This window comes from Meles meles, chromosome 4 (assembly GCF_922984935.1).
Source record: "Meles meles chromosome 4, mMelMel3.1 paternal haplotype, whole genome shotgun sequence".
NCBI lineage: Eukaryota > Metazoa > Chordata > Mammalia > Carnivora > Mustelidae > Meles > Meles meles.
The window spans coordinates 120,997,679-121,009,008 of NC_060069.1; the positions used below are offsets into that span (position 1 = coordinate 120,997,679).

Here is an 11,330-nt window from a genome sequence, read left to right on the forward strand (position 1 = left end):
CGAGTGAGGATAGTACAACTCAAGTGATACCTCAGGTCCTTAAGTAACTGAACTTCATTTAAAACTTCTTGTTTCTTTAATTTGCCAATGAAGGGATTGGACTGGTGGAGAGACTGTAATGCATCTGGTTTTGTGTTTTGTTTTGTTTTGTTTTTTTCCATTTTATTTTATTTCTTTTCAGTGTCCCAGAATTCACTGTTTATGCACCACACCCAGTGCTCCATGTAATACATGCCCTCCTTAATACCCACCACCAGGCTCACCCAACCCCCTCCTCCAAAACCCTCAGATTGTCTCTCAGAGTCCACAGTCTCTCATATTTCATCACCCTCTTCAATTTCTCCCAACTCACTTCTCCTCTCCATTTCCCCATGTCCTTCAGGTTATTCCTTATGTTCCACAAGTAAGTGAAACCATATGATACCTGACTCTCTCTGCTTGACTTATTCCACTCAACATAATCTCTTCCAGTTCCATCCATGTTGATACAAAAGTTGGGTATTCATCCTTTCTGATGGAGGCATAATACTCCATAGTAAATATGGACCATATCTTCTTTAGCCATTCTTCCATTGAAAGGCATCTTGGTTCTTTCCACAGTTTGGCGACTGTGGCCAAACTGCTATGTGGCTGCTATGAACATTGGGGTACAGATGGCCCTTCTTTTCACTACATCTGTATCTTTGGGGTAAATACCCAGTAGTGCAATTGCAGGGCCATAGGGAAGCTCTATTTTTAATTTCGTAAGGAATCTCCACACTGTTTTCCAAAGAGGCTGCACCAACTTGCATGCCAACAGTGTAAGAAAGTTCCCCTTTCTCCACATCCTCTCCAATATATCTTATTTACTGTCTTGTAATTTTGGCCATTCTCACTGGTGTAAAGTGGTATCTCAGTGTGGTTTTAATGTGAATCTCCCTGATGGCTAATGATGATGAACATTTTTTCGTGTGTCTGTTAGCCATTTGTATGTCATCTTTGGAGAAGTGTCTGTTCATGTCTTCTGCCCATTTTTTGACATGATTATCTGCTTTGTGTGTGTTGAGTTTGAGGAGTTCTTTATCTTGGATATCAGCCCTTTGTCTGTAGTGTCATTTGTGAATATCTTCTCCCATTTCCATTTCACGGGTTGCTTCTCTGTTTTGTTGACTGTTTCCTTTGCTGTGCAAAAGCTTTTCATCTTGATAAAGTCCCAAAAGTTCATTTTTGCTTCTGTTTCCTTTGCCTTTGGAGACATGTCTTGAAAGAAGTTGCTGTGGCTGATGTCAAAGAGGTTACTGCCTATGTTTCGCTCTAGGATTTTGATGGATTCCTGCCTCACGTTGAGGTCTTTTATCCCTTTTGAGTTTAACTTTGTGTATGTGTGTATGGTGTAAGAGAATGGTCGTGTTTCATTTTTCTATACATAGCTGTCCAATTTTCCCAGCACCATTTGTTGAAGAGACTGTCTTTTTTCCACTGTATATTTTTTCTTGCTTTGTTGAAGGTTGTTCTACCACAGAGTTGAGGGTCCACATCTGGGCTCTCTAGTCTGTTCCACTGGTCTATGTGTCCATTTTTGTGCCAGTACCATGCTGTCTTGGTGATCACAGCTTTTTAGTAAAGCTTGAAATCAGGCAACATGAAGACCCCAGTTTGGGTTTTCTTTTTTATTTTATTATTTTTTTTTGTAGTTTTATGGTTTTATTAACACAAATATGACGTGCACAACAAGCTGTCTATTCATTTTCTTCGCTGCACAGCCTGGCGTTGGGATTGGTGACTCTGATTGCCAGCTGGGCTGCTCTTTCCACAATAGCTTTGCGGTTCTTGGAGGAGACGTTGTGAGCAATCTCTGCACAGTAAGATTTGTTGCACATCAGCAGCACTTCAAGCTCCTTGACATTGTGCACTAGGAACTTCCTGAAGCCACTGGGCAACATGTGCTTTGTCTTCTTGTTGCTCCCGTAACCAATGTTGGGCATCAAGATCTGGCCCTTGAATCTTCTGCGCACCCTATTGTCAATGCCTCTCGGCTTCCGCCAGTTGCGCTTAATTTTGACATATCGGTCTGACTGGTGCCAGATGAACTTCTTGGTCCTCTTTTTAATGATCTTGGGCTTCACCAAAGGTCTGAGGGCAGCCATGATGCCTTCAAGAAAGAGGCAGAGATGGCGTCAAGCAGTCCTGGAAGGAGGCTTTCCTGCACAGGGGTTGAACGTTGTTGCAGAGTGTCTTCCAATCACCAGCTACTGAGCAAACTGGGAATGGAATGGGTACCTCTGCCAGGCTTGCTTTCCCTCCCGTCTCCGAAGCTGGCAGAATACTAACCACTCTCCAGATGCGATCCTGGGAGGTCTGGGTTTTCTTTTTTAACATTTCCTTAGCAATTCGGTGTCTTTTCTGGTTCCATACAAATTTTAGGATTATTTGTTCCAGGATCTGTTTTTATAAGCATGTGTGTGTTATTTTTTAAAATCTCCCAATAGTCTGTCCTCTTACTGACTAAGAGATGGGTAAGTAAAGGACCATAGAGATGAAGAGGGGAGAAAGCAGCAATACAATTTTGGGGAAGGTTCAGGTGCATAATAGTTTCCCAAAAATGCTTTACTGTTTATCCATTCTGTTTTTTGTTTTAAATGGTAATTTATTAGTCAGATCTGGCTGCCATATGAAATACCACAGATTAGGTGGTTTAAATACAGCAGTGTATTTCTCACAGTTCTGGAGGCTAAGAACAAGGTCTGGCAGGACCAGTTGCTCATGAGGATTCCCCTCCTACTGTACCTTCTTACTGTGCCCTCACAAGGTAAAGAGAGAGCTCTCTAGTGTTGCTTCTTATGACCTTATTTAACTTGAATTACCTTCCTAAAGACTCCATTTCCAAATACAGTCACGTGGGAAGTTGGGACTTCAACATATGGATTTGGGGAGTGGGAGGCACAATTAGGGTTCGTCCATTAACAGCGGTACTGTACCCACCAGAGCAAATGTTTGATAGGACTATACTAGGTTTGATGGGACTTAACTAGCAGCTGGGAAGTTGGCCAGCAGACCATTGTTTGTTTTCGTTTCTGTTTTAAGACTTTATGTATTTGAGAGAGGTAGAGAGAGAGCACAAGTAGGCAGAGGGAGAGGGAGAAGCAGATTCCCTGCTGAGCAGGGAGCCTGATACAAGGCTCGATCCCAGGACCCTGAGATCAGACAGACACTTAACTGACTGAGCCACCCAGGTGCCCCCAGACCATTGTTTAGCCTGAATGATCTTGCACTTTCTAAGTCAAAAGAAAGCACAGCCGACTTGTTTATACCTAGGATTATGGGGATGTCCCCACCCTGCTTTGTGGAGATGTAAAACTCTGCCACACAGTCTCCAGAAAATCCCTTTATATAAAAACCTACATGATGCATGTTGAACATTTCAGTATATTAATTCTCTCAGGCCATTCATGTTCCAGGCTGTATATCTTAAAACATGGGTTCCACAAAAAAATACTTAGAGAAAAACCAAATCAAATAAATATTTTCTGAGTCCCTATTATGTGAAACCATTACTAGCCATTACAAGAGGGTTCTTCCACAAGATCTATATGGTTACTTCCAATAGTTTGTAATACTGATAAATACCACATAACCAAAGCTCTGTGTAATGACTACATTGTTGCACATGAGGCTTTTCCACTGTGCCCTTTATGATTACAAATATAAAATGGAAGGTTTTTCTATAAAGAAGGAAATGGATCAGGCAGCAGTATACACTACATACAGAAGTCCAAGTTCTCCTAAACATCTGCTTAAAATTTCAATAATTTCATTTTTCTGTTTCTCCTTTCCCTAATGAAAAGTCAAAAGGCTAAAAAAAACATTTGCTACTACATAACATTCCCCAAAGCTAGCTCCACGAGAAGCAAAATTTGGCTGCTCTTTATCTGAGTTCAAGAGAAGTTTCTCTAAAGAACATGTGTTTCTTAAATCCTGGATCTACCATCAGCTAATAATATGAACATGGGCTGGTCATCTTGCAGTTCTGTCATGCATAAAGCCGGGGCTTTGCATGAGAAAATACCACCAATCTCTTTCAGTTGAGCAACGCTGCAATCTTGTTTTAAAAATTCCTTTTTAGCCCATGTAAAATGCAGTGGCATTAGTTTGTAGAATTTTCTACCCTACATTGTGGCCAAAACCTTCGTAACAATGTGTCAAACGTTTATTACATGCTTGTAACTGTTTAATTGTTTCTCCTAAGACAGAAAATAGACTCTATGGTAAGAGTTGACATTATTTTCCTCTCAGGCTGTATGTGAATAAGAATTAAGTTATTCAGAATCCCAGGTTCTCAATGTGCTGACATATCTCAAGGGAGAGCCTGGACATTTTAATTGCTTCTGTTACACAAAGCTGCTTAACTTGTATTGTAAGAAAGTGCTACAGTGATTTTTCCCAAATGTTTTCGAGGCCCCAGGTTTTCCCTATACAAGTACTGGTAAAAGCTTAAGCTCTAAGACTGGGTTTATGTCAAAGATCATATTTTCTCTCTTGTATATAGCCAGCTCAAACAATGAGCTTTTACAAATGTTTATTTGTTCCTTTTTGAAAAACCCTAAAAACATGGTAATTTGGTAAAATAGTGAAAGTGTATTCCACACACAAAAAAATGTTTTTCCCCTGAAGTCCCCAGATTTCTCCTATGCCACATTTTTCAACCTTATTATTCTCAATATTTGCTTTTTACTTTCTGAATGTTTCCTCTGGTAAGATGTGGCATTTTGTCCTTGAGAAGTGAGTGCAAGTTACTATATTTTCCTTCTCAGCCACCTCATGAGACAGGCAGTGAAATGCCAAGAATAATGTAAACTATACAGGAAAATACCATGACGTACTACACCTAGAAATATCTCAGCTTAATAGGTGTTGTGCCATTAAAGGTGAATTTTATGGAGGTAAGGAGATGTAAATCTGTCATGTAGACAAAGATTTACAATAATACCCACTTCAGTGGATGATTTTCATCACAGTTAGGACCGTCAGGCAACTTGTGTGTTTTCGAGTCTCTTAAGTTATGAAGGCCTCCTCGTATTAATCCAAGGTTGGTATCTTGACCTTCCTGGAGTTGATGCTGATAATATAGTTTGCCACTCTTCCCTTCCATTATCACTGATATTATTTCAGTTGGTTGGGTGGGGTTTTAGTTAAATAAAGTTTATTGAAAACACTGGTTAGAACTTAATTTAATGGTTATTTTCTGCAAACAATGCACTTTTTATTGTTGCTCGAGTATTCATATAACTTATTCTTGTAATTCTTTGTAAGTCATATCTGGAGATAGACTTCATTTTCAAAAGATACACATAGTAAATTACCATAAGAAAACACTTGCTTTTGCACCTTTATACACTGATTTCACAGTTGTATCAAAAAATTGAATGATAATTTTGTTAGCTATTAATATGAGGTCACTGGAAGGTAAAACATCTTATTAAATATGCTACTTACAGATTTGGGGGATACCATTGCATTAGGAAAAGAACAACAGTGAAAAAAAGATGCTCTGGTCTTATTCTTCATAAAGTAAAAAATATATATAAATAATAGAAAAAGTATAATAGCTATTTTAACCTCTTTTGGTGACAAATTTGAATATTTAACTAAATATGCTACATAAACTTAGGACTTTTTAAAAGGTTTTTTGAGTGAGAGGTTGGGAGTCGGGGCAGAGAAAGAGGAGAAAGAGGAGAAGAAGAGAGAAAATCATAAGGAGACTCCACACCCAGCACAGAGTCCTATAAGGGGCTTGATTTCAGAACCCTGAACTCATGACCTGAGCTGAAATTAACAGACACTCAGCCAACTGAGCCACCCAGGTGCCCCAACATATGATTACTTTTTAAACCATACTCTACTCTTCTCTATGTATCTGGATACTACAAAAGATAGAAGAAAATTGTATGGGACATGATTATACATTTTATTTCTATATTTATTAAATACATGTTAAAATACTTTAAGTGGGATTTCCAAGCCATTGTCTACCTTGGAGTCCTATCTGAGTTTACAGAAGTTACTCATTAGATGATAGACAAAAGTTTAAGGTAAAAACTACATGGATGCCTTCAATATGCATATATGTATTATAGAATATATTTAAGGAGAAGTGAAACAGCAAACTGACAGCTTTAGCCACAGCTACTGTCATCGGGACGAGATGCTGACTGTAGGGCATAAGCGTTATATCTGCATTCTGAAGATTGTTGGTTGACTGGTATTCTGCCAAGGGTAAGAAGACAAGTGACTCTCTTCCTAGCAAAAAGCCAAAGATGGGAGCCTGGAGGAAACTGAAGTAAAGCCAAAAATGAAGTAAAGTCAAAATTCTGCAAAGAAGAATGTCCTCAGATTATTTTCATTTCCCCTCCATTACAGCCATCATGCCTTCTATAAGTGTGGTCCAGTTTCCTAGTAAATAAGAGAAGGGAGCAAACTAAAAGGCCACACTGGAGAACAACCATGAATCCTAAAAAAAAAAAAAAAAAAAAATATGGTGTAGAAAGACCAATGGAGGTTCACTGAGGTTTTGAACAAGGAAAGAGCTGCAGAAGAGTATGACCCAGAAGACCACTTCCCTCTTCAGCCAGGATACAAGGCATGGGAAAGAAGAGCATCAGCCCCTATGGCAGTCACTCCCACATGCATTAGTTTTGCTTCTAAAACTAAAAATATTATTTATAAGACATGATATGATGGGGAGATAAATCATACTCCCTTATCAAGATACTAGATAAACATTCTCAAGAGAGGAAAGTTGGTTGAAATTTCCCAGATATTGATATATATATGTAATATCATGAATGAAATCAATTGTGATATTCATACAGACTGTCCTGGTGGCTGCAGGACAGTTGGCATAAGAGATACAGTATTTTCAAGAACTTGGTCATGTGTTTTAAAATATTTAAGATATTTAATTTTTAATTATTGAGTTTTATTAAGCCTAATTATGAGTTTCTTCCTAGATAATAAATGATACATGGTTATGGCAGAAGACATGGTACTAACATATGCAATGAGCATCTTCAACTTCAGATTTCACTCATTCAGTCCAATCCATGGAGGAAAACATGTGGTTCACACTTAACATGTAGGTTTAGGCAAGAGCATTTCTAGGCACTTGGGGATTTGGTAATGAGCATTTTGGTCCTTATGTCTGCCACACATAAATTGTTTTGAGAGACTTAAGATGAATAATAATGAGCAGGTCTGATATGACAGATTCTGCCTATTAAATTAGTGACCCCGATCGTTTAGACTTATATGAAAAACTAACATACTCTTATGTGCAATACATAGTTTCCATTTTAAGCACTAATTATTTAAATTTCTGTATATTTAATAAAGAAAAAGAATAAATATTCATGACATAAATATGTATAAATTGTCTTTCACGTTTAAATAGAAAGAAAAGTAGTATATAAGAGGACATACATATGTTTTAAATCTATTGTCCCAGGAGAAGCACCAAGAGAAAAGGATTTCACGTTTAAATGGGAGTACAAAATGCAGCTTATTATACCTTATTTTAGAGATTCACAATACTGTATTTGCATTTCAAAGTTTCTGAGAAATTATTCTGTAAAGAAACCTGCTTCACCAAGTCTAACCCACACAATTGTCAATTCATTTAACCATAATACTGTTCTTTAAAAATCTATTATCAAGACATTTTGAAATGCTACATTAATTATGTCATTTAAAAAGTGTATATTGATATGGGCCTTGACAGAATGTTTAATAGAGAAAATACTTGTAGGTAGTTTAAGTATATAATATACAATCCTAAATATCTATTAAAACTATTGATTCAGTGGAAATATTTCTCTTTTGACTTAGGATGCTCATGAAAATGCTTACTTACTTTCTGTATATTCCCAAGATCATACTGGTAAAGCAAAAAATTCATAGACATTGACAAACCAAAAAATGGAAAAAGGGACTACATTGCCTCAACCTTTCCTTGATCACTATTCTTTCAAATCATCAATTGATATCCAGAGCAGAAAATAACACCACATAATTATCAAGGCAACCAGAGTATTTTGCTTATTGCCAATAACGCCACTTCATTTATAAGAAGTGGAAACCCTCTAATCATTCTTATTTCTCCCACTCCAACAGACCCACTGCCCCATTTATATATCAAGTCTTCTATTCAACACTCAGAAATTACAATACTGTAATGAAATTTAATTTTAAAGTTGATTTTAATCAAAACAGCTCACTCAAACTTTAAATAATTTAGTAATTAGCAGAATCCTTTAAGCTGGACTGTAAGGAAGCCATGGCTTATCTTCAGAGCACTTGTGCAACATACATAATTTTATGCGTGTGTGTGTGTGTGTGTGTGTGTGTGTGTGTGTATACACATATATATCACATATGAACATTTTTATTATGTGGGGGTTTGTAAATTTAAAAGCATTGGACTTTTAGGGGGCCTAATAAATTACATTGATATTCTGTATTTCAGTTCAGAAGCAAGTGAGAGACAGACATAGGAGTCAGGTAGATGGACATTCCCAACTAACTACTGACAAAGTTGTGTGGAAAATGTGAAGATCAGGAGACACACGAGTATTGGGGCACTAGATTCGAGGTCATGAAAAATGGAGTTGCTGAACTTGAGTATACTTCGAGAAAGAGTGACCAGAAAAACTCCATTGAGCAATAAAGAGAAAAGATAAGTAACTTATCAATATTTGTCAGGGCTCCGAATGGAAAAGATTGATGATGATGATGATGATGATGATGATGATTATGATGACGAAGATGATAATAACCACAAAAACACTACTAATAAAATCCCCCCTGGATATTTGCCCTCATAAATCTATTCTTACCCTGGGGTTCACCAGCACCACAGTTGGGAAAACATCAAATTGAAAAATTTAAATGGTCCCAGATCCTTCACATACCTTGATGGCCAATGGAAGTAAATGCAAATCCTCTGAAAATGTAACTTCAATCCAGGCTCCAAATTCCTACAAATTAATACAGTTCACGGTCACAATCAAAACTTACTGAATAAACAGGGAAAGAATCTACTATGAATGAAAGTCAGTTGGAACAATACAAAACAGCTTTAGATTCCTCAGTGACTTCAGAAGATATAAATATAAGATATAGAATATAAAATAAATACCTAGGAAGGCTTTGAAGGAAATTAACCCCCTCTTTGATTTCTCAGTTCTACTATATCCAACTCTTTTGCCTAATAAAATTCATCACAGGATAGACATGAAGATCTAGGGATTAGCAAACAATAGCCATGGGCCAAATCTGGTTGTGCCAATTCATTTACATATTGTCTATGACTGCACATGACAGATTTGAATAGTCATAACCAAAAATACATGGTGCTCAAAACCTCAAATACTATTATCTGGCTCTTCACAGAAAAAAAATTGTCAAAGCCTGGACTATACAAACACGTAAAGATAATCAAATAATAAAAACAACAATAACACAGAGATCCCTACATTGGGGTAGGTTTCTTGGCACAAATGGTGGTTTTATTATAGCTCAGGGACAGGACTCATGGCTGCCAGATCCTCACATTATAAACTCCTCCTTGGGATCACATACCAGTAGCAAAATTATAAGTCAACTGTAGAGTACCAAAGAAAGTAAAGACTCCTAAAGTACCCTAGAATTTCTTTTGGGTAAAGCAAATATTCTCTCCAACTCTGAGGTTGCTTTCATTGATTGTTGTTCATTGGTAGTGAATTATATTTTTTGAAAGATTTTTTTATTTGAGAGGAGAGACCATGAGCTGAGGGGAGTGGGAGGGGCAGAGGAAGAAGCAGACTCCCCGCTGAGCAGGGAGCCTGATAAGGGACTCCATCCCAGAACACCAGGATCATGACCTGAGCTGAAGGCAGGTGCTTCACCGAATGAGCCCCCCAAGCACCCCAAAAGTGAATTATAGTCTAAGAATTTTTTAATGTAGAAAAATATGTTGTTGTTGTTTTTTAATTACCCATGTATTTAGTTTCTGGCACTCTTCATTCTTTTTTATAAATCTGAGTATCCATCTGGCATCACTTTCTTCTGCTTGAGGAATTTCCTTTAACATTTCTTATTCAAGTCTGGAAATAAATCTCTAAACTTTCACTGGTCTGAAAATATTTTTATTTTCCCTTCATTTATTAAGGACATTTTCAGTGGATAGAAATGTCCAGGTAAATAATGTGTTTTGTTCTGTTCTACTTAACCAGCACTTTAAAAATGTTATTCTACTGCTTTTCTGGTTTGACTGTTTCTGGGTTTGTGGTGGGGGAGGTAGCTAAATAATTTGTGGGTCAGCTTTATCCTTTTGAGTCTTGTCTTTAAGCTTTTGTCAGGACCAGTCAGGTATATTCTTTTTTTTTTTTTTTTTTTAAGATTTTATTTATTTATTTGACAGATTGAGATCACAAGTAGGCAGAGAGGCAAGCAGAGAGAGAGAGAGAGAGGAGGAAGCAGGCTCCCCGCTGAGCAGAGAGCCTGATGTAGGACTCAATCCCAGGACCCTGAGATCATGACCTGAGCTGAAGGCAGAGGCTTAATCCACTCAGCCATCCAGGTGCCCCAGTCAGGTATATTCTTTAGCAAAGCTTGACTCTTCTAAGATCTTCATTAAGTACCTCAGATGTTCTTAGGTGTCTCCAACCTGGCTGGTCAGAGCGTAAGCATCTTTCTGCCTATGCACATTCTGGAAATTATTCAAATTACAACCATCCAAGAATTTTTGATTGGCCCCATCCATTTTCACTTATGCATGCCCAGATTGGTATTCTGCAGCAGTTTCAAAGAGGATCTTCTCTACATTCCTCTCCAGTATTCTGCACAGCACGTGCTAACCACTCAGTCTTCCTGAACTCCAATCTCTGTCTTCTTAGCTTAGCAAGACCACGATTTATTCTCAGTTTCCAATACCCCTTCCTCCCACACAAACAGATATTTTGGGCACTTTGCAGAAGAGCATCTAGGCAAAAAGACAATCACAGGGCTTATTTTGCTTATTCTCCTTTTTTTCATCACAGTACTGGGATGCCTTTTGTCCAGTGTCTGAAAACATCAGTTTCGCATATTTTGTCTGTTTTTCTAGTTGTTTATAGAGAAGGGAAGTATTGTATAGTTACTCAAATTTGGCCAGAAATAGAAGTTAGAAGGTTGTTTTCATCATGATGATGGGCCTCCATATTCCAGCCTGTCCTAGTTACTGAATCCTCCTAAAATCTCTTAGAATCCCTGGAATATGGCTGCCAAGAATAATCAAGCCATCACACCTATTGTTGACATTGGATATTTTAATTTCCAAG

At 37.7% G+C, this 11,330-nt stretch overlaps 1 protein-coding gene and 1 non-coding gene across 2 annotated transcripts; both read right to left on the bottom strand.

Annotated features, from left to right (window-relative positions):
- Window positions 1-1,677: 1,677 nt before the first annotated feature.
- Window positions 1,678-2,141, bottom strand: LOC123940264 (60S ribosomal protein L32-like). The gene has a single exon (XM_046002879.1). It carries the CDS (start codon window positions 2,124-2,126, stop codon window positions 1,719-1,721), a length of 408 nt encoding a protein of 135 aa, XP_045858835.1. The 5' UTR covers window positions 2,127-2,141; the 3' UTR covers window positions 1,678-1,718.
- A 57-nt stretch (window positions 2,142-2,198) lies between these two features.
- Window positions 2,199-2,338, bottom strand: LOC123941122. Its single transcript, XR_006818207.1, has one exon. It is a non-coding gene; the product is annotated as a small nucleolar RNA SNORA7 (small nucleolar RNA).
- Between the last annotated feature and the right edge of the window lie 8,992 nt (window positions 2,339-11,330).

Coding starts and splice junctions, on each gene's coding strand:
- LOC123940264 (XM_046002879.1), bottom strand. CDS start 2,126: ATGGCTGCCCTCAGACCTTTGGTGAAGCCCAAGATCATTAAAAAGAGG.